Source organism: Kogia breviceps, chromosome 16 (assembly GCF_026419965.1).
Source record: "Kogia breviceps isolate mKogBre1 chromosome 16, mKogBre1 haplotype 1, whole genome shotgun sequence".
NCBI lineage: Eukaryota > Metazoa > Chordata > Mammalia > Artiodactyla > Physeteridae > Kogia > Kogia breviceps.
The window spans coordinates 1,903,080-1,927,442 of record NC_081325.1 but is presented as its reverse complement, the minus strand read 5'-3'; the positions used below and the strand labels follow the sequence as shown (position 1 = coordinate 1,927,442).

At 36.5% G+C, this 24,363-nt stretch overlaps 1 protein-coding gene across 1 annotated transcript in view; it reads left to right on the top strand.

Annotated features, from left to right (window-relative positions):
- Window positions 1-24,032, top strand: part of PSPC1 (paraspeckle component 1) — a 56,693-nt gene extending 32,661 nt beyond the window's left edge. Inside the window, exons 7-9 of the mRNA XM_059041478.2 lie at window positions 17,763-17,820; window positions 21,217-21,386; window positions 23,553-24,032. Of these exons, the coding sequence (XP_058897461.1) occupies window positions 17,763-17,820; window positions 21,217-21,386; window positions 23,553-23,738 (414 nt within the window). The 3' untranslated portion in view covers window positions 23,739-24,032. The remainder of the gene's footprint in view (window positions 1-17,762; window positions 17,821-21,216; window positions 21,387-23,552) is intronic.
- The last annotated feature ends 331 nt before the right edge of the window (window positions 24,033-24,363 follow it).

Sequence of the window (24,363 nt, the reverse complement as noted above, 5' to 3'; positions counted from 1 at the left end):
CTAGCGTTTTTATTTTACAATATAGTCAAGCTGTAAACCACATGTCACATATTTCTTAGAGAAATTTTATTTCATTCCATTAAGGATTAGGAAATTCTTCCCAGTTCTTTTATGTACCTCAACGTATCTTTTTTTAAAGTGCCTGCTTATAGTAAAGTTGGTGGAATTAGCTTTCTTAATATTTTTCTGGCATAAACTTTATATTCGTGAAGCAAATGTGTAGCTATGTGTAATGATGTAAATCATTTAGGGACCAGAAGGAAATGATTAAATAGAATATATTCTGTTAAACTTAAGTTGGCTGCATCATAAGCTTGATTGCAAACTCTTCATTCTTTGAAATTTCACAGTTTAAAAAAACTTACACCAGTGTTTTTTAATATGTTCAGTCGTATTTAATATAGGTGTAATTAATGAAGGACAGCAGTTTCGACTTTACTTTTCTATTGAAAAACTGTTTAGAAATGTTGCTGCAGTTTAAAATTGAAATACTGCAAATTCTTAAAAACATTCGAATGTTTCAAAATCATTTTAGTGGTGGGTAAAATTTTATAGATAGCCAAGGAACTTTGAGAATAAACAAATTAGATGTTTTAAAATATGACAGATTTATTGGCATTTCAAAAATAGATCATTTATTGTTTCACAAGTTTATTATGCTCTTAGAAAACTTAGATGATCAAATATTTTAATATTAAGATATTTTTAAGTAGTTGCTTAAAGTATGTGTTGCATATTTGAAGCATCATAACATTAATTTGGCTGGAGCAGAGGTCTGCAAACTGTAGCCTGGAACGTCCACCCATTTTCATACCACCCTCCCACAGAGCCGAGAATGGTGTTTACATTTTTAAAGGTTGATGGACAAGGAAAAAAAAAAAAAAGACTACTAAACAGGGTATTTTTGACCCACAAAACCTAAAATAACTCTTTGGCCCTTTATAGAAAACATTCGCTGAATCCTGGGCTGGAGTGTTGGTGACTTTTTAAAAAAAATTAATACTCATGTTAGGCCACAGAGTTACTGTGTTCTTAATTTTCTGGAAAGGAATCGTAGTATGTAGTAATGGAATTAAATATCTAGGGGAAAATATAGTCTTTGCTCTATTTTTAATTTTTTTTGAGATTAGAAATTATGAATAGACACAAGTTTTTCATCATTTTGGTATCAGTTTTATTTGGTTCCTAGCTCCATAATGCTTGTTAATATAAACTAATCAAGCACTAAAGAAATATTAACGAAAGCTCTATACTAGTCTTGACTGGTTTGTGTTAATAGAAGAAACATTGAGGCCATTGTTGAACTAGTTATTCTTCATTTACTTTGAAAACTGTCTTTGGGAAAAATTGTTAAACAATTTTAATGTTTGTTTTTGTTTTTAAAAGCTTTGAAATTAGGCCCTCTTATGTGCTTCTCTTTTCTCACTGTTCAGTATAAAGGGAGGAATCGAATGGTAAGTGTTCAGCTTGCCTGGGTAATAAAAGTCATGTAGGTTTACTTGGTTCGTTTTAAGATGCCACCTCACATTTCTATCTAATATTCCTTTTAGGAATATTCCAGCACAACTAATAGTATTTTAAATACTATTATTTAAAATAATAGTATTTAAAGGGCTTTGAAGTATAAAATAAATACTTATTTTGTCTTGAATACTATATATATTTTTTAACGTAACAAAAGATGCATCTGGGACTTCCCTGGTGGTCCAGTGGTTAAGACTCCTCACTCCCAATGCAAGGGGCGCAGGTTTGAACCGTGGCCGGGGAACTAGGATCCCACATGCTGCATAGCACGGCCCCTGCGCTTCCCAGAAGAAAAGATGCATCATGTCTGGTTATGGTTTTTCTGTTTTGTTTTGTTTTTGTTTTCGTTAGCTTTCAAATTTATCGTAATATTATGACATACATGTGAATATATTTTTAAGAGTTTCAAGGATATGCCAGCTCTTCATCAGTTAGAAGCTGTCATTTTAATTTCATTTTATTCCTCCTAAGAGGAAGTCATGCTCTTCGGTAATAGATCTGGTAATTGTAGATTAAACACGTTCGTTTTCGCTCCCGTAGCATAACACATTTTTGACTCCCATAACAGTGTATATATTTTTATTCTGTGCCTTCATTACATTTAGGTTTATCTTTACCATAGTGTATTTGAACCATTTTCTAGGTAGTATTTACTAGGTTGAAATTTTCTACTTATTGCAACTTTCCAGCTTTTGAACACATCACAGAGGTTATTCTGTTACAGTAAGAATTTGTGAGACTGTTTATGATTGTCTTGTGACTTTTTCATATTAGATTGTTTCACTTACTGTAGATTCAGTAGTTTAAACATTTAAGTACTGCTGTGTACTAGTCTTTACTTGTGGATACAGTTTGGCTTGGAGTAAAGGGGAGATTTTAATTAGAATATTTTTAAAATGCAGTTTCCTGGAGTAAATTTTGTTTTCGTGGAAAAATGAGTAAGTCATAAAATATCTAAATGTCATTCTGGCTTTAGTAGTTGCATCATGTAGTTATAAAAATACTTTGATTAGGAAAGTTGGGGCAATGCTTAGATTGGATGCTACTTTGTTTTAAAACTTAAGAAGTTTCTTTATCTGGCATGGTAAATATTAATGTTTGGTTTTTAGTGAAGAAGAGAATAGCCCTTCATATCTGTTTTAAGATTATATACATGAATTGATATGGAATAACTTTTATTCCTGTTTGAGTAGGTGAGATTGGCCCTCGAGAAATGAACACGTGCATAAAGACCCGAGTGTGTATTATATACCAAGGCAGTAATTTGTCCCATGTTCCTTAGAGGTATTCCTTTGTAGCCCCTGGGATTATTGAACAGAGAGGCCACAGCAGATGTAGCCTGGCTAAAAGGGTAACACCTCTTCCACGGTCGTGTTTCAGGTTGTGCATCATAAGCACTCGGAGCTTTCACAAAATGTGGGTTCTCAGGTCTCCGTCCTACTTAATTGATTCATTTGTGATCCCAGTAGATTCTGATGGGTTGTCCATTGACAGTTTCGACTAAATACTGTAGTTTTCAATCTTTGCAGCACATCTGTGGAACGTAAAAAAGAAAAATGCCTGAGATCTAATCCAGTGGGTTTGGGTTGGAGCCATGGGATCTGCATTTTAAAAAGCTCTTCAGCTTGCTTATTTTCATTGGCAAAGATTGAAAACCACTGGCCATATGCTGCAGTGAGACATAGGTTGTGATGAGAATAGTAGTAGCAGTTGAATTTTTTATGGGACCTGGGGAGTTTTAAGGGAGAGCTCAGGGTCATTGGACATGGCAGACACAATTCACACAGTTAACAGTATAAATGGCACAGCATTCTCTGTGAATCATGCTCTGTGGGATTTTGGTGTGGCAGCTTTTAGTTGGGCTTTCATCCTATATATGGAAGGGAGTATTATCTCAAATGATACATTAATTTCCAGTTTTTAAAATATTTCATCTGGACTGGAGGTCTACAGACCTCCAGGCCAGGCCAAATCTGAACACTGCCTGTTTTTTTCTGAACAGTTTTACTGGAACACAGCTGTATTTTTATGTTTTGTTTATGGCTGCTTTGCCCCAAAATGGCAGTGTTGACTAGTGGTGACATAACTCTGAGGCTGTGTCAAGACTGTGTGGCCAGCAGAGCCTGAAATATACTATCTGACCCTTTCCCCAAAAAGTTTGCCGACCTCTGATCTCAGGCCAGTCTGAGAGTTGGGGGGGAATCTATAAAAAGTGGCTCATGTTCACCAAATTCATAAAGAGTTTGTGACTTAAAATGTAATTATATTAACTTATATGTTCTTTTTCAGTGTTTTTAGAAGGTTTATTGAGCAGAGTACCTCATATCCTAGAACCTTGGTTCTTGGTTCTGAAGAATCCAAATTAGTATTCAGAAGGTTCATTAGTCATGATTATAAATCAGAGCAGAAGGTATGGGAAGAGCTGCCACGTTCGGCCTGTTGTTTAATTTTACGCCAGTCCCTTCCTGCTGCTTGAGTGGGTATCGTTTGTCTTTTCGTCATTCCTTGATTGAATTATAACCTAACCCCTCCCCCCATGTTCCCTGTACAAAACTCAGAACGGAATCTCCAGCCGGTAATGGACTTCCTCTAACAGGCGCTGGCAGAGCCAACTGACCCCAGTTGTCAGTGACAGCTTACTAATGAGGGGTACAGATACGCTTTCTGGAATAGTTGGTGAGTTTTTGAGAGAAGCTGCCCTTTTGTGGTTTTAACATGGCCATCACTTCTCTTTTCTAGTAGATTATTTAGCTTTAACAAGTAATTTGGTTGTACTGAAGTAGAAGATGGCGTTATGTTGGAAGGCTAACTATCTGACACGTTTGAACAAAGGACATATTTCACAAGGGGTTTCTGTAGCCTCTTCATCATCCTATGGAAGTAACTGAAGGATTATTTGCCGTAGTGTTTGGAGTCAGCTTTAGGTGTGGGAAGGTTATTACCTATTGCTGGCATAATGGCAGCGTGCTTCTGATGGCTTGGACATGATCGTAAAAATCAGAAGGGATAATAACAGTTATATGGCAGTGGCCTCGCATAGAATGCTCTACTTGTGCCCAATTTTTTGTTATTAATATGTTTTCATTTATTTATTTACTAACATAATTTGGTTTCCTACAGTGAGCGAAGAACTTTTCTGAATATTTAAGGATGGTATATAATTGGAACTTAGACTTTTATCGTCAAATGAAAACAAAGATACATGTTTATAATGTTAACATATACTCTAAGAAGTGATCCTTAGGATTTTGATGATTTGGGGCATTTGTGTTGAAGATATAATATCAATTTTAACCAGCTGTTGAAATCTTTGATCACTTCTCAAAAGGATTATTTAATAATTTTAATAATATCTAATTATTTGTAAGGAAAACTTTAAAATTTTCCTTTTTAACATCTTTATTGGAATTGCTTCGCAATGGTGTGTTAGTTTCTGCTTTATAACAAAGTGAATCAGCTATACATATACATATATCCCCATATCTCCTCCCTCTTGCGTCTCCCTCCCACCGTCCCTATCCCACCCCTCTAGGTGGTTACGAAGCACTGAGCTGATCTCCCTGTGCTATGTGGCTGTTTCCCACTAGCTATTTCACATTTGGTAGTGCATATATGTCCATGCCACTCTCTCACTTCGTCCCGGCGTGCCCTTCCCCCCTCCCCGTGTCCTCAAGTCCATTCTCTACCTCTGCTTCTTTATTCCTGTCCTGCCTGTAGGTTCTTCAGAACCATTTTCTTTTTTCTTTCTTAGATTCCATATATATGTGTCAGCATCTGGTATTTATTTTTCTCTTCCTGACTTCACTCTGTATGACAGACTCTAGGTCCATCCACCTCATTACAAATAACTCGATTTCGTTTCTTTTTATGGCTGAGTAATATTCCATTGTATGTATGTGCCACATCTTCTTTATCCATTCATCTGTTGATGGACACTTGGGTTGCTTCCATGTCCCGGCTGTTGTAAATAGAGCTGCAGTGAACATTGTGGTACATGGCTCTTTTTGAATTATGGTTTTTCTGAGGGTATATACCCAGTAGTGGGATGGCTGGGTCGTATGGTAGTTCCATTTTTAGTTTTTTAAGGAACCTCCATACTGTTCTCCATAGTGGCTGTATCAATTTACATTCCCACCAACAGTGCAAGAGGGTTCCCTTTTCTCTACACCGTCTCCAGCGTTTATTGTCTGTAGATTTTTTTGATGATGGCCATTCTGACTCGTGTGAGATGATATCTCATTGTAGTTTTGATTTGCATTTCTCTAATGATTAGTGATGTTGAGCATCCTTTCATGTGTTTGTTGGCAATCTCTGTATCTTCTTTGGAGAAATGTCTGTTTAGGTCTTCTGCCCATTCTTGGATTGGGTTGTTTGGTTTTTTGAAATTGAGCTGCATGAGCTGCTTGTAAATTTTGGAGATTAATCCTTTGTCAGTTGCTTCATTTGCAAATATTTTCTCCCACTCTGAGGGTTGTCTTTTTGTGTTGTTTATGTTTTCCTTTGCTGTGCAAAGCTTTTAAGTTTCATTAGGTCCCATTTGTTTATTTTTGTTTCCATTTCTCTAGGAGGTGGGTCAAAAAAGATCTTGCTGTGATTTATGTCATAGAATGTTCTGCCTATGTTTTCCTCTAAGAGTTTTATAAGTGTCTGGCCTTACATTTAGGTCTTTAATGCATTTTGAGTTTATTTTTGTGTATGGTGTTAGGGAGTGTTCTAATTTCATTCTTTTACATGTAGCTGTCTAGTTTTCCTGGCACCACTTATTGAACAGGCTGTCTTTTCTCCATTGTATATCCTTGCCTCCTTTATCAAAGATAAGGTGACCATATGTGTGTGGGTTTCTCTCTGGTCTTTCTATCCTGTTCCATTGATCTATATGTCTGTTTTTGTGCCAGTACCATACTGCCTTGATTACTGTAGCCTTGTAGTATAGTCTGAAGTTTGGGAGCCTCATTCCTCCAGCTCCGTTTTTCTTTCAGAAGATTTCTCTGGCTATTCGGGGTCTTTCATGTTTCCATAAAAATTGTAAAATTTTTTGTTCTAGTTCTGTGAAAAATGCCATTGGTAGTTTGATAGGGATTGAATACCGATAGGTATTGAATCCGTAGGTTGCTTTGGGTAATATAGTCATTTTCATGGTGTTGATTCTTCCAATCCAAGAACATGGTATATTTCTCCATCTGTTTATGTCATCTTTTTAAAATTTCTTTCATCAGTGTTTTATAGTTTTCAGCATACAGGTCTTTTGTCTCCTTAGGTAGGTTTATTCCTAGGTATTTTATTCTTTTTGTTGCAGTGGTAAATGGGAGTATTTCCTTAATTTCTCTTTCAGATTTTTCATCATTAGTGTATAGGAATGCAGGAGATTTCTGTGCATTAATTTTGTATCCTGCTAGTTTACCAGATTCATTGATTAGCTCTAGTAGTTTTCTGGTAGCATAATATTTTCATCCAAACTCGGACAAGTGAATATGAGTACTATATAAAATTACTTTTTTTTTTTTTTTTTAAACTGCAGGCATAAAATAAGCTGTCTCAGGCAAACCAGGATGTGTGTGTGGTCACCCTAATCATGTTACGATTATAAGTAGCGTTTTCCCCCTCTGTTTTATCATTCATGTTTAGAAGTCCTTTGAATGTATCCAGATTGAAATGGTTACCATGTCCTTTATATTCTTTAACCACTTCATCAGAGGACACTTGGTTGGACTTAGTTATTTCTGTGTCATATTAGATGACTCTAGTGTCTTCTTCGGCCTTACCTCCCATTAGAGTTACAGAGGGGCTCACATTCCACAAAAATTCCCATATCCCTTTTTCCCTCCTGGGGAGTGTGTATACTCAGCACATACATAACTTTCCCTGACTACTCACCCCAGCTGTGATCCTATATCATTTTTAATATGATTCTTTTTTAGTACTTACATTGCCATCTAATTATTTTCTCACAGTTGTACAATATTTGAGCCCTCTTGAGTTTTTTGAGGTCAGGAATCTTGTATTTGTTACATTGTAGTTACTGAGATGTAAATTGGGAGCGTTAAATAGTTTGATGTTTTCTTTTTCAAATGACGGTGTGCAGCTCAATCATACAGTTTTGAGGGTTCTTGATGAGCCACCAATCCTCAGTATTTTTATTTAATACTAACATTTCAGACGTTCAGCATCAGTGGTTTTGAAGCATAGGTGGCATTGAAATGCACCTGTTGATGTATTTTTGTAGAGTTCATAATGGAATCACATAGTAAAGAGTAAAATTTTAAATTTATTTATTTATTTATTTTTGGCTGTGTTGGGTCTTCGTTGCTGCGTGCGGGCTTTCTCTAGTTGCGGCGAGCGGTGGCTTCTCTTCGTTGCGGTGTGCGGGCTTCTCATTGCGGTGGCTTCTCTTGTTGTGGAGCATGGGCTCTAGGCACGTAGTTGTGGCTCACGGGCTCTAGAGCGCAGGCTCAGTAGTTGTGGCGCATGGGCTTCGTTGCTCTGCGGCGTGTGGGATCTTCCCGAACCAGGGCTCGAACCTGGGACCCCCTGCATTGACAGGCGGATTCTTAACCACTGCGCCACCAGGGAAGCCCAAGAGTAAATTTTAAACAGTAAAATAACCATTTTTTGTGCTTGGTTTTCAGCACACGTAACTTTTTAGTATGCGTATTCCACTTGACTACTGTCCCTTCAAGATAGTTAGTCTTACACAAAGACCGGAGGTTCCCTTTACTAGGAAAAATTTGTTCCCTGTTTTTCCTGTGTTCAAAACAGTCCTGAGCCTCATAGCGGATACAGAGGGGAATCAAGCCCAGGGTCACATCTTTGAGTATTTTAGAGTGTTTTAGGGACCGGGGACCTATGTGGGGTAGGTTAAGAGATGCAGCTTAAAAGTTCTGAGAATTTAGAGACAATTGTATGCTGGAGAGTGAGTGGGTAGTCTCTGCACTCTTCTGGGGCTCTTTTGGGTGCATTTTTAAAACTGATGTGATTGGTTTGTTATTCCACTGTGTTGTAGGTATACCTCTGTTTTCTCATTAAACATGGTAAGTTCTCATCTTACTTGGTTCAGAATGGTCAGATCTTTTAGGTAATGTTTACCTTTTTTAGAGGGGCTAGAGAAGAGGAGAGTCAAGATTGGCGAATACAAGTGAACTAAAGTGAACATGTTTCTTGAAATGTCCACTGCATGCAATGCAAACGATAGGAATTTTGTTCAGTTATTAAATAGCTTGAAATAATAACAGCAGGTTCTACGAAGACATAAAAACTTGTTAGTTCTGCTTTGTGATTTCTTGTTGTAATATTTAGAGCCCCCTACAGGAGTTACCTACATGGTGATTATGTAAAAAAAAGTTTTTTTTTTTTAGGCCAATCAGTATCCCATATATTCTGTACTTCATATTGAGGGCATGAAGCTCTGAAATGTCAGAATTTTTCTACCAAAGCAAACTAGATAAATGTGAATGTCGATATCCATGTGTAATTAGTGGCAGGGAGCAGAAAACTTGGGTTTGTAAGCATGCTCTCCTGATGAAATGCATTTACTTCTGTTTGAAATTTCAAGTAATTTAAAGTCAGTGGGTGAGTTTGCCTCTTTGTCTTATGATATCCTCCACTACACTGCACCACGTTTCAAATCCTGTCTTTTCTGGTTATAAATTTGCCACGATTCTCATGATATATATAACGTCTTAATTTGACGTATTACTGCTTTTTCTAAATCCTGCTTTTAAACGGTAGAAATGCTTGTATAGTAGTTTATCTTATAACTGTAAATTTTAAATAACTTTTTGAATTGTATTTAGTTATCATTTAAATATTTTAAATATTACTATATTTTGAATCTGTTGCTGTGAGTTATCTATTTTGAAACAATATATAATTTGTCAGAATTTCAAAGCTTCTGGTAGACTGCTAAGATAACTTGTTTTATGTCTAGTATCATGAATAGAAAAAGATACTCTCCTCTTTTAAATATGTACTTAATTCTTCATACATTGGAACACATGTGCTTTGTTTGCTTTCTTCTGTTGGGGGGACCGGTTTGGAATTGCTTCTTATGCAGCTTATATTGGCTCTTTAATTTAACCTTTCATCCCTTGATCTGGCCAGTCATGATAGTTGTTTTCATTTTGATACGGAAATGTACTGGGTAAGAGGTTACAGGTAAAGAAATGCAAGCCAGTCAGCAGTATTATATGTGCCTTGGTAAGATGTAATTAAAAGTATTATGTCTGTGTTGTAGTTGGTATTCAGATTGCTGATTTCTTTAAGAGTTTGGGATAAAATAACTAAATCTGAAGAATTATATATATTCCTAGTTAATTTCAGTTTTTAAAAGCAGCTTTTCAAAGGGATTTTGCCATGACAATTGAAAAGGATAGGGCTTCCCTGGTGGTGCGCAGCGGTTGAGAGTCCGCCTGCTGATGCAGGGGACGCGGGTTCGTGCCCCGGTCCGAGAAGATCCCACGTGAGGCGGAGCGGCTGGGCCCGTGAGCCGTGGCCGCTGTGCCTGCGCGTCCGGAGCCTGTGCTCCGCAACGGGAGAGGTCACAACAGTGAGAGGCCCGCGTACCGCAAAAAAAAAAAAAAAAAAAAAAAGGATAAACTTGAAAATGTCCCTCAGATATATAGATTAGAAATAAAATTCTAAGCTCAGTATAAATTTGTTTAAAAAACTGATTTGTTTATTTATTCGCTTCTGTCTCTTGATGCATGTTAGATTATGTGTAGTTATATTTAATTCATCTTCAATTAGAAAGCCATCCTATGTTTTAAAAAGTAGCAATTAATATTGCTTACATGGTCAGTTGAATTAGACAGTGACCTCAGAACAATCTGTTTACAAAGTTTACCTGAACCAGGCTTTAAAAATACACTGTTGAGTGAATGTAGTTTAAGAAGTGCGACCCCATTCACCCGACATACGTACAGATGCCCTCTCGTCAGACTCCCACCAACATCAGATTCCCACGGCGCACAGGGTGCACTTGTGTCTGACACATCCTCATCACCAGAAGTTCATAGTTTACATTCGGTGTTGCACATTCTCTGGGTTTTGACAAATGGAAGATGACACGTACCCACCATTCAGTCTCACACACAGTACTTTCACTGCCCTAAAAATTCTCTGTGCTCCACCTGTTATTCCTCCCTCCCCATAATCCCTGGCAACCACGGGTTCTTCTCCTGTCTCCATATTTTTGCCTTTTTCAGAATGTCGTATAGTTGGAATCATGTGATTTGAAGTCTTTCCATATTGGCTTTTTAGTAATATATGCATTGAAGTGAGGTGTGGTCCCTCTGTGTCTTTTCATGGCTTGATAGCTCATTTCTTTTTAACATTGACTAACCCATTATCTGGATGCACCAGTTTATCCTTTCACCAAATAAATGAAGGGCATCTTGGTTGTCAGTTATGAATAGAGTTGTTACAAATATCCATGTGTAGATTTTCGTGTGGACATAAGTTTTCAGTGTCTTTGGGTAAATAATGAGGGGCGTGATTGCTGGATCATATGGGAAGAGTATGTTTAGTTTTGTAAGAAACTGTTAAATTGTCTTCCAAAGTGGGATACCATGCTGCATTCCCACCAGCTGTGTGTGAGAATTCCTGTTTCTTCACATCCTCACCAGCGTTTCCTGTGGCCACCGTTTAGGATTTTGGACGTTCTAATAGTTGTGTTGTGGTAACTCTGTAGTCTTAATTAGCAGTTCCCTAATAAAACGTGATGTAAAGTTTCACTTAAGCCGTCATAAACCCGAGGAACGTTTCCTCAGTACTTGTGGGGGCAGACAGTCTGGGACGCAAATTGAAGGGAAAGATCCGCTATACATTGTGTATTTTACAGGTTGTCTTTTGTTACTTAAAATATCCCCCTCCCCCCAATATAGCAGTGAGTGGTATAATGTCTTGGCAAGTGTTGTTTTTTATTACTTGAATTAAAAATGTTAAGTCTTCCACACTTTCTCTGTTGGTTATGTTGGAAAGTTTGCATGCTATTATTTGAGCTCTATTAATAGGAACATTTCTTGTTTCCCTTTTTAGTTTATTAGAAGATTACTTTCTTGATGCACACCTTTCCATAACTTAACACTTTCTAAATGAGTGGATAATTTCTTGGCAAAGTGGCTTACTTTTTTGTGATTTTTCTTTGTATCTATTTTTAAAAAATATTTCACATAATTGATTTTTGTTCCATTCTTTACTTGTAAATATGTTTTTTACCTAGTATTTCCAGATGCTGACAGTTTGTTTGTTTTCTCCAATGAAAGTTTGACTAGCTATCTAACAGTCTTAATATTCTTGTATGTAAACTTCTCTAGTGAAGGAAAAGCTATATTTCCAAGTGCTAAGAGTAATTTATTTTGGGGAAAAAATTCTAGGAATATTTAATGATAAAAAGGTTGAATATTGTTACTTGCCAGAACTTATACGTTTCTCTAGAATTATATTTCTTTTAGATTTAAAAGTTTTCTTTCAGCATTTTTATATCAGGATTTTTAGGATTTTCTTTATTAAGACATGGAACCTAAGTGGCACATCGTGGTCCTTAGATAATCCTTAGAAGTTTCTTTAGAGACATAGACGAGAGAGGGCTTTGTGAATTAAAGAGTGATGGCGGCTGTTAGGACTTAGACTGGTCAGTGTGTGAGGTGAGCACGTTTTGTCCTTGACCGCAGAATGCTGTTCCAGTTGATAATCACGTAGAGTCAATATTTGTTTCAATTAGATTACCTAAAAAACCCCAAAATATCTTCAAAAATCACAGATTGATATCCTAAGTATTAAGTATTAAAGGAAAATAAATCAGTATTACACATAAAATAATGTCAGGTTCTGCACATTGGGGTATACTGGTTTAGTTAATTTACATTAGTGCAAAATTTCTGCCACTTTCCATTTTCATGAGTAAATATTGACTGGAATTTAAAAACAGTGGTTATCAAACTTTTTGGTTTCAAATCCTTTTTTAAAGCTATTAAAAATTATTGAAGACCTCAAAGAGCTTTTTATGTTTAGGTTATATCAATGTTTACCATGTAAGAAATTAAAAGGGGAATTTAAAAGAAAATGTGTTACAGTGGGAAGAGTGGCCTTATTTTTACATTTTTTTTTTGAAATTTTTTTAATGCTCAACTTTGTGTAGTGGGAAGAGTGGTACTTTACTGCTTTTCAGTGTTTGGCTTTATAAGAAAATGGCTGGCTTCCCATATTTGCTTTTGCATTCCACCTATTGCAAAATGCTCTGTTGGTTAAAAATAACGAAGAGAATCTGGTTTCACATGGATAAGTAAGTGGAGAGAGGTATATGTATTTTAAACTCTTCAGATAATTGTGAATATCGTTGTTTGATACTGCAGTGAAACTTGACAAGCAGTATTTTTTCTAAAAGTACTCTTTTGCATTAGAATCCACTGGTCTACCTTTGAGTGGATCTTTTACCTATGCATGAGTTTGTAATGTCATGTACCAAGCTGAAAAATATTGACCAATTGACTTACACACATCATAAAAATGTTAATGTATTTTGTTTATACAAAGTTAAAAACAAATCACATTTCTTAATATCAGCCACTCATCAGAAATTACTGCCAGGTACACAAATCACTAATCGGTTTGTCTGTCAAATGCTGTCTCAAGTAAAAATCTTGCTCCAAGGAAATAAATGTGTGTTATTCAGCTTTCAACCCAGTCATAAGAATAGTTTTTTTTGAAGTAACCACCATATTTCAGGATGCAGCAGAAATGCTTAATGTATATATTTGTTTTGTTGCATAGAATAATAAAAGGACATGTACCTAAAGTTAGAGATTTAATAAAGTTAATCATTTTTACTGTTTCATCCAGGTATTCATAGTTGAAATTATTATTTTTTTTCATATAAAAGAGTGTTTTAATTCTTGTCCTGACAAACTATAAAGACAATCATGATATGGAAATGAGACTGTACCAAACAATGGCCAAAGGAGAATTGTCCATTCTCTGTCTTTTGTCTGGTCACTCGGAAGTCTAATGTTATCAGTGTAATTGTTGTCGCTGTCGTCTCACGTGATCTTTATCCACACGCTCATCGTAGTCTTCCTTCCCACCCACATCAATTCGAGACCCCTTTTTCACACACGGATAACGCCGCGTCTCTGAGGCCTGGTCAGAGCACTGTGAGTCTGTGCCGTGTTCTTGGCCGACCTCACGCGTTTGGTGTGCTTCCTCTTCCCCCGATGGCCGCATCTCGTTTGCTGCCAGAGGAGATATCGTGACGGGATTATTCCTTCCTCCTGTCTCATGACAGGGTCCTGACCTCCTCGATGAAGTAACTGAACACAAGTCAGAGATCTTTCGAGAACCAAACTGGTAGCTGTTTCAGACCCATGTCTTAAACTGATGAACTTCCTGTACTACAGTTCTTTGAGGACTTCCCTGGTGGTCTAGTGGTTAAGACTGTGTGCTTGTACTGCAGGGGGACCTGGGTTCGATCCCTGGTCAGAAAACTAAGATCCTGCATGCCGTGGCTCGGCCAAAAAGAAAAAAAATAAAAATAAAATCCAGCTCTTTGAAACATGGCTTCTGTTTTCTTTTTAAAAATTATTTATTTGTTTTAAAAATTTATTTTTTGGCTGTGTTGGCTCTTCGTTGCTGCGCACGGGCTTTCTCTAGCTGCGTCAAGCAGCGGCTACTCTTTGTTGGGGTGCATGGGCTTCTTCATTGCAGTGGCTTCTCTTGTGGAGCACGGGCTCTAGGCGCATGGGCTTCAGTAGTTGCAGCACATGGACTCAGTAGTTGTGGCTCGTGGGCTCTTGAGCGCAGGCCCAGTAGTTGGGGCGCACTGGCTTCGTTGTTCTGTGGCGTGTGGGGTCTTCCCGGACCAGGACTCAAACCCGTGTCCCCCGCATTGGCGGGGGATTCTTAACCACTGCACCAGCAGGGAAGTTCTGTTTTATTTTCTTACAATCTAATCTTCAGTCTTTTCTGGATGCTCTGGCTGGGAAAGCCATAATTGAAATCGTTTAACTGTAGTTGTATTGTAATGTCTAGAGTACAGTGATTACTGGTAACAGTTGAATGCCAGAGCCTTGGTTTGTGCTGAAACACCAGGATTCTTGCCCGTGTTGCTCTTGCACCATCCCTGCGAGTGTCGCAGTGAAAAGCCCAATTAGACCAGTGTTAGAACTGTGTTCTAATAAAGTAATTTTGAGTTTGTGCACGTCTTGGATGTGTCTTGGGGACTCTCTTCACTCCAGGAACCACACCTTGAGAACAACCTTTTTGTTGATGGAATGCTGCTTTGATATGTGGCTTTGGAATCAGTCGTACTTCACTTTCTTTTTTTGCTAAATTTAGGCATATTTCACTGACCAGCTTTCAAGCATATATATGCAGAATTCTTTTTTTTTTTTCATAAAATACAAATTAACATTTTATTATTCAATTTAAAGGCAGTGAAATAAGAGAGAGGTTTCAGCTTCTTGGGAAATGAACTTGAACAAGAGAAGCAAAATGTGTCTAGTAGACATGGGGTTTTTTTGGTTGTTTGTTTTTGTTTTTTAACATCTTTATTGGAGTATAATTGCTTTACAGTGCAGAATTCTTTTAATCAAACGGCACAGCCTCTTATAAACATGGTAAGAATACATTAAAAATCTTGCCTTCTGTTAGTCTTGGAATTCTTGAAGAATGAAGGTGCCCTGTGAAGAAGAAAATTCTGTGAACTCTATTTTGGCAGAAGTTTTCAGGTCAGCTCAACCACTTGCTACGTGTATGAGCCTGAGTAAGTTATTGAACAGGTCTATGACTAAGTTTTATGATCTCTCAAATAGGGTAACAGTCGACCTTCATAGGGTTGCTATGAGGATTTATTGAATTAATTAAAATGGCGTGTTCATCCTAGTGTTTATCATTTTATATTGCACTGCAGTCTTTTGAGATTTTTACATATAAGTTGTTGCCTGTTAAAGTACAATAATTTTTGGTAAAGTAATAAAGCATCATTAAAATTTGTATTATAAAAATACCACACATGTATCACTTCTAATTTAAAATATATTAGAAGAATTCGTAGAAGTGAGGGCCTTATTTCTGTATTGCTATTGGGGTGGGTACATAGTTACAGTGCACTTATTCAAGTGATTCTCCTTATTGATATTTGATATATCATGTTATAATGAGAAGTACTGTCTGAATTTCTGTTGACAACACTACCCTTAAATATTACCTCTGCCTCTTGCATTTTACTAGAAGTATGTAGTAGCGGTTTTATAGAAAGGATAACCTTAAAATATGACTAGGAAGCTAGGGTGTTGGGGTATTTAAGGGGGATTTGAAAATTGAAGTCTCAAAGAGTGAAACTAATAATTACCCTCTGTTAGTGATTAGATATTGCCTTTCTAGTCTTTCATAGTTAAGACAAGTCAAAAAATATGTTACACCTTTGTCCCACAAAACTCTTGGGGCCATAAAATCCATGTATTTTCCTCTCTGGTGCTGGAGTGCAAGCAGCTCTCCTTGAAGAGTATCTCATATAAATAGTACCTGGAAGATTTTGGATATGCCCAACAGTCCACACTTTGTCAATAGGCTCTGCTGATGAGGAAATGACAGCTTGATTTAATTTATTGATAATAGTGCTAAGTGTGATTAGAGAATAGTATTTTCCCTATAATTGCAAAATTATATGACTTCATCAGTATTCAGTTTTATAAAATAGCTTTTTTGCTGGTCAGTAATAGTATCCATTAATAGTCAAATGTTTTGTAATGAAAGAAATTTATTTTTTGGAAAGTTAAAAGTTAGCTTTGGGAAAGCTTTGGTATTTACGTTTTCTAGGCAATGAGAAACGTTTCTTCATGAAGCTGTTACGCGAGTGGTTTTTTCTCGTATCATAGCTTCATTAAAGGTTAACTTTTGAGGCATCTCGGTTAGGTTAGATGCGCAGTTGATTTGCTCCTTAGTGGCATTTATCTATCATAGGCTTTTATTTCCTTTATTTCTAGCTTTATAGGTGTTTTTCACTAGTATTTTAAAACCAACCCATTTTAATAAGACTGCTTTAAAAGTAGACAAATGATGCTTCCTTTAGATTTAGACATTGCTACTTTTGCCTCAACGTTTTTTATGATTGCTACATTTAACGCAGTTGTCTGGTATTGCACAAGATCATTAAATAGTAGTGTGAGTTTCAATTATGTTGGGTAATTTCACCTAGAGATTTCATTGAAGTTAATTCTTTATAACTTTAGAAAATGGTTGTTGGTAAATGGGTTTTTAGGAAGTAGTTTCTATACTGAAACTTAACACGTTTTGTGCATTTGTATGGCCTTTTATGTCACAGGTAAACTCGAGCATTTTGTTTCAGAACTTTCCAACTGTGTAATAACACTGTGATTTCGGTTTCCAATAAAAATGCTTGTTCAAATAAAGGAAGCAATATTATGTTGAGCTTTCAATAATTGCTTGTGTGTAGTGGAGGCTTTCATGGTATATCTGTAGGTCCTGGGTGAAATAATGCTTGAGTACTTGAATAAAAATGCAAAGGTGGGGGCTTCCCTGGTGCACAGTGGTTGAGAGTCCGCCTGCCGATGCAGGGGACGCGGGTTGGTGCCCCGGTCCGGGAGGATCCCACGTGCCGCGGAGCGGCTGGGCCCGTGAGCCGTGGCCGCTGCGCCTGCGCGTCCGGAGCCTGTGCTCTGCAACGGGAGAGGCCACGGCAGTGAGAGGCCCGCGTACTGCAAAAATAAAAAAAGCAAAGGTGAATTATAATATTTCAAAAATGAAAATTGTCTATAACCTTATTTTTGGTTTAGTACCCCACAGCTGCTCGTGTTGTGTGTTTGAATACATTGAATACGCAAGTGGTAACGGTCATTTCTGTTTAAGACTTTAGAGACCTGGGAGGGAAAAGCAGCTGCTCCTGGTGGTTATTACTGTTAGATTTTTTCTTCTCAGAATCTAGGCGTGTGTGTGTGCGATCTCTTGGAAGAATAACATTAAAAATATCCTGTAGTAGGTTTTTTGTATGACTTACTGATAATATAGCAATATAAATTGGGTGCTGTAAGCACTTGCAGTATATTAATGAAGCCCGGGAGACTGAAGTTTCTTTTCAGTGTTCTTATTAAATAAATGATGTTGGAAATTTAAAAAAAAATTTTAATGGAACATGATGTCGCAATTTATTCTTTTCTTTTTGATTTTAGATGGGAAATGTAAAGTCCTAAGATCGATAGGTTGACTGTGACAACTATGTTTGCTTACAGAGAGAACAGGAAATGAGAATGGGTGATATGGGTCCCCGTGGAGCAATAAACATGGGAGGTAGGGATTTGAAGCAAAGCCTTCTGTCACTTACTTGTCATTTTCCAGGGAACTGTACATGCTATTTGTGGTATCTACATATCAGTAGAAAACAACAATTTGCAACCAGCATTTGTAAGTGGTGAAATTTCTTACATTTATTAAATGAGAAAAATAAATACCAGTATATTAAAAATACACGCCTAGGAAGAACAGTTTTATTTTGTTTATTCTTAGGCTAAAAGATGTAAGATGTATTATGTTTTAATAGATACAATAAAAAGAAACCTGTAAACAGGTTTTGGTAAATGACCTGAAACTTGTTGAGTCATCACATGGTGTAATAAAGCTATGTTGTTGCATTTTTAAAAATCAGATTTCATGCCTTGAACTTGGCTTTTTTAATCTTGGAGTTTTGATAGTTTCTGAGTTGTAGTGTCTATAAACTTTTTGAGAGTATTTTATTTCTATTTTAAGATTTTTTTTTTTTTTGTAACTTTGAAGCTATTTTTATTCCCTTTACTGAATGTTTAACTTATTTTTGCCTAATCCACAGTATTGTGCACAGAACTGCACTGTTTGGAGGCATCTATGACTTGTCAAGTAAATGAGATGTGTCTTGCATATTTAGGCTAATGTATGTCTTTAGCGTTGATGTGAAGTTTTAAAGAAAGTGCCTATATTAGCATCTTTAATATTGATTGCTTGTATAGCCAGGTTGTCAGGGCAGCAACATCAAGTAAATAAGCTGAGGGAAAAATAAGTATGGGATGTTTTCATGTCTTATTAAGTTTGAACTGTCATACGTTTGAAAATTAGGTAAATAATAAAATTTTATATATTTATTTCACATTGTCCCACAGAAGCTGAGGTTAGAATCTTTATATAAAGTCAGACGTACATATTGTTGTAAAGATTACATTACCTTAACATTCCAGTGTGCGTCACATGCACTCCCACTGAGGAAATCCAGATTGTACTTGGAATGTCCATGCAGTGTGTGGAGTAAGACATCGTAAAGCCTCTGGTATATGGATCGAGCATTGCCCGTGACCAAGCACCTCTCCCCCGTGCCAGTTCCTTTGCCATTGCAAGTTAGCTAATCTAAATCATTTAACACAATTGCTGTTTACTTCATCACTTTTCTTATCTAACAAAAAGTAGTTATTGAGCATCTCTGGTATGCAAAGGAAGCACCGGACATAACCCTTAATCTAAAAAGCTTAATTGTCAAGTTAGTACAATGGATACGTGAAAAAAGTTAGTAAACCAAGAGTACATGAGAAGTTCTAAATTAGGAAGCACAGTTGAGGGTCTAGTAATGTACAGGTAGTAAATTGTGGGCTCGTGTATAATATAATCCAGTTGGATTTAAGGATTTTAAGTGTGTCATTAACATCAGAACCAAACTTGGAACATTTGTGATGTTTCAGAGACCATGAAAACATTCTTTCTTACTTGATTAGCAACTTTATTAGAAAAAATGGGAGAATATACTTTTAGATTCCTTATTTAGTGAGGAATTTAAGAGAATTAAAAATTTTAATGGCATTTTATTCACCAGAGAGCCATGTTTACATTTGAGCACTTAATTAGCTCCCCTAACATCCGCTCCATTTAATTTTGTCCTCTTTACATTTTGTTCAAAGTGAGGCTTTATCCTCAGGATAGTTACGGATCCACGGAGCTACAAGTCCTTACCGTGCAGTTGAATGTCACTGTGAAGTGGGTAAACTGTCATATCCTGTCAAGTTGCATGGATTAAACATGACAGATTTTCTGGTCTGTTACCAGTGTGTACGAAGTGGAACATAGTTTATATAACTGCTTTTCAGGGGACCAGATAATTCTAACATTCCTTAGATCTTTAAATTTAGTCTAATTACAGCCATCTGGTAGAAGACATAATTACTAAAAATAAGAGTCTACCTCAACTAATGATAGCTTTAAATATTTTTCATTTATTTTATTATACCCATACTTGTATAGTTATATTCGTATCTCATAAGTTAGGTGTGATAATTATGTTCTATTAAAAGAGAGAAAAAAACACCCTAATCCTTGATCTGTTCTTTGAAAGTTGAGGTAACATTCCTCCTGGATACTGTCTCTACCCTTCCTCATTTCACTTATGGGAGATGTTGTGGAAGTCTAGTAAAAATTTTTATTTGTAGCTATCTTAAGGGAATAGAAGTATTCTTGTGTAGTTAAAGTGTAGATTTACTAACAAGAACTTTGGGCATTAAGGAACTACCTGCTTCCCTAGGAAGTGGCTGGGGTCGTGGGGATTGGCTTGCGCAGGAGCAGGAGCCTGTTGCTAGGCGCCAGCAGGGAGTCCGATTGCTTCCTCTCGGCTCCCTGGGCTCAGTCCCGAGCCGCTTGAGCTGCAGTGGGTACTCGGTCGGGTTGTGAGTTTGAGAACTTCCACTCCTATTATAATGTGTTGTTGGGAAAGAGTTCTGAATGTCATGAAATTAACTAGATAATGAAATACTGGAAGAAAACTCAGAATCAGTCTTTGTCATGAGTTTTTAATGATAAACAAGTATGAGTAGTTTAAAAATTTTTTAAGTTCAAAGAGGATACCCAAAAATGTTGTATTTGAGGCGATTATAAATGTATTACAGCGTAAACATTATTGCAGTTAATATGAAGCAGGTGGATGGATGTCTTTTGATGAAAAAATTTGAAGTATCCGATGGTTCTCATTTCCAGAATTTCAGCATGTTGAAAAAATTCAAACAGCTGTATTAATATTTTATCTGTATTTGGTTGCAGTTGCTTTTTAGAAATAAGTTTTGTCATGATGAATCATTTCAATTTTTTTGTTTGTTTCTATTGCATAGTTCTATATAAAGTTTAAAAAGAGTACCTCCTATAATTTTGGAAGATTTACAGTAATTATATAAAAGCCAAGTATTTATTTACAGTGAACTTCGTGTGTGTGTGTGTGTGTGTGTGTGTGTGTATGTATGAGGACATGGTTTCTCCCTTCACAATGTAATATAATTTACATGCTAGTATTTTTAGTCATGACTGTAAGAAAATTAAGTGGTTTCCTAAGTGCTAATCCTTTGCCGTTAATTTAAACTGGTAGAAAGTTGTCACCACTCGTAAGGGAGTATTTGGCAAAAAAGCAGACTACAGCAAATAATACTGATTTTTTTTTAAAGAAAACTTTCAAGGTTTTATAGTCTCAAATGTGCTAAAAATAATTGATAGTTTTCTCATTTGTTTTATGTACATTTGTTTAGCAAATATAATGCTCTATCAGAGTAGATACTTGAGTATCCCATTCTCAAGGAAGTAAAATAATTTTGATAATAGTCTTGCTATATAGATTGCCTAAGTATTGTTAAATTTTAAATGTTTATCAACTAAGATAGGACAGCTCTAAGTATAGATTGTTTTACGTAGATGCGTTTAGCCCAGCACCTGCTGGTAACCAAGGTCCTCCTCCAATGATGGGTATGAATATGAACAACAGAGGAACTATACCTGGCCCACCAGTGGGTCCTGGTCCTGCCATGGGGCCAGAAGGAGCTGCAAATATGGGAACTCCAATGATGCCAGATAATGGAGCAGTGGTAATGTATCCTAAACATTCTTGTGATTGTAGTCCATAATATATACTTCGGCCCCAAAGGTAACTTCACACTTAACGTGATTGGGCATCATTTGTTTTGTCAGTGAAGATCAATATCCAATGAAGAAGAGGTAATTTTGTGAAGTTAGATGGTGATTTATGAGAGGGAATTTTTTAGTCCCCCAAGAATTAGGATTATGATCCATGGCATGCTTTTGTACTTAAGTATATAGCAGATATATATGTTAATTCTAGTCATTTTACAGTGATTTTAATTTAATTTATACACCTCTTACCAGCATTCAGTGTAACGGTCAAGTATTTTGTGATTGTGTTCTCATTCCTGTGTGAACTCCTTACCTTTGGTGGGGTGCAAAACCTCAATATGTGTGAAAACACAGTTTTCTGTCATTTTTCATAAAAAAATCATTTATGAGTAATTTCAGAGAATTTAAAAATTTACATTAAAGTTTTAAAATATATTTTAAACTTACATTGTTGTATTCTTACTGTAGACTTACTAGTTATAATTAAATTTGATACTAAATTTAAAGTAGACATTTCATTTCTTGGTTTGAGAGTGTGAAGATATCTTTGTGTGGGTTAAATATTATAAAAACGTTTTTCAGTTGTAATTCATATTATATTTGAGAGTCAGTGGCAAGGTGCTGCTGTTTTTCATTTCCCTTAAAGTCTCACTCTTTGAGATGTTACATTCCTAAGACATTTTCTCATTTGGTTCTTTTTAATGGTTGTCCTAAGTAACCTTTAGAAAAGGGAAATTAGTCGATCGTATATTTGGAAAAGGCAGTTCAGTTTTGGAACTGAAGGTGCCATTGCTGCCGAGAAAGAAAAGGTGCTGCTGTTAAACGCAGACCTGCCATCAGCTCTAAACCCTTCTGATCTCAGAGACGTGAGCAGTGAATGTGCGTCTTAGAACTGATGGATGTGGTGTTCTATTATTTTAAAATTTATTTACTTTAAATACAGTCCTTTAAGAATTTGGACAAATTGGACATGCTAACAGGTTTTTTAAATGAGTGTTTGTTAACATAGGGAGATAATGAGGCAGTGCTGTAGTATCGACTGTGATCGGGTCAGATGTTGCATACTAATTAGTGTACCTGTTTCCTCCATTGGAGGCTTATTTTGTAGTAAAATGTCTGAGAGCTAGTAAAAATTTGTAAATACTTTGGTTAAATTTTGTGTAGCATATAATCATCAGCAGAGAGTTAAAAGTAAAAGTAACTGGCTTGCTTTTCCATACCTCCCGCAGAAATGGTAGTTTATTTAAATATGCCCGTTAGTCGTTTTCACAGTGATATTTTACTGCTGCATGTAGGGAGTTTTGTTCAACCTTTGAGATTAATATACGTGGTTATTGCTGTGAAGTTTTACAACATACGTAATTCAAGTGTTTAATTCTGCTATTAATAGTACATGCTAATTGTCCACTTTTAAAAACTAAATCTATTTTCCCAGTAATAGTCTTTCCAGAAAAAGACCTCAGAAGTTTTCATACTGGAATTATAACTGTGTGTTTACACTCACGCTTTCTGTGTTAAAAGCACTACTGTGGAAATTTTTATGTTTACTTTTTCAAACAATGTGATGTTGCTCCCTAGTTTTGTCTCTCTGATTTAAAAAAAAAAAAAAACAGTATTTTTATTACACGGCGCTGTTACATGCAGTATAAACTTTAATGAAAAAGAGAGAGGGAATTCCCTGGCTGTCCAGTGGTTAGAACTCGGCCCTTTCACTGCTGAGGCCCTGGGTTCAGTTCCTGGTTGGGGAACTAAGATCCTGCAAGCCGAGCGGCGCCGCCAAAAAAAAAAAAAAAAAAAAAAATTAAAAGAGAGATCAGAACAGTATAATAATAACTAATTAGGTTTAAGATGGTATTCACTTCATAAAATCAGTTCTTTTTTCATGAAATTGGGGCATATCATTAGCAAAATGTAACTCTTCATTCAGATGCTTCTTTTATTTTTTTAAACATAGTAACTAATTAAATTGCTCCTTTCTTCCTTCTATGTGTGATCCTGATTCTGCTGGACTTTCTGCTGAACTTCATGACACCACCACTTGGGATTTTGCCAATTTTTCTTGTCACTTACATTTGGCGTGTTCCAAATGGACTTCACATGTATTATGTGGTATTATATAGCACAATGATAGATTTCCGCAAGGACCACCGTCTCAGATGGGCTCACCTATGGGTAGTAGAACAGGTTCTGAGACCCCCCAAGCACCGATGAGTGGTGTAGGTCCTGCTAGTGGTGGTCCTGGTGGTTTCGGTAGAGGAAGCCAAGGGGGCAACTTTGAAGGCCCTAATAAGCGTCGTAGGTATTAAACATTCTTGCATTCCTGGCTCCTTAGAGGAAAACGATACACTTTTACCTGTTACCTAGAAGTGGTTTTATTGTTATTGTATGTAGACGTTAACATTTTTTTTTGTAAAACTTGAGGTTTTTGTATTTTTCTTTATTCATAAGCTTTGTAGATTAGAATGGTAATGATGATACTCATCTTTGTGAATGTTCAAATGTGTTTGTGACTTTAGCTAAATATAAGTATGCCATAGTACTGTGAATTCTGTGTAGTTAATCTCAATAAAGAAATCATCTTGGATAATTTTAAAATGTTATTAGTGGTATTCTCTTATAGTTTTACTAAACTTTGCTGTAACAGTAATACTTTGGTTGCTTTAACTAATCCCAGCCATTTAAAAATGCAAATGATTTTCTGTTTTTTAGTTTGTGCAAGTTGCCCTGAAGATCGAAGCTTAGTGAAAACTGATGTCACTACGGGGCAGACAGAGTAGTGCATCGGGGAGGGCGGGTTGGGGGTCACCTCTGTGTGCACCATTGATGTCCTGTGAAATCAGAGCTGTGTCTGCGTTTCATGCCGATTCTGAATATTCACATATTCTGAGGAGGAATATTAAGGATATCTTTGTCCTGTGCTGATTTTTCCAA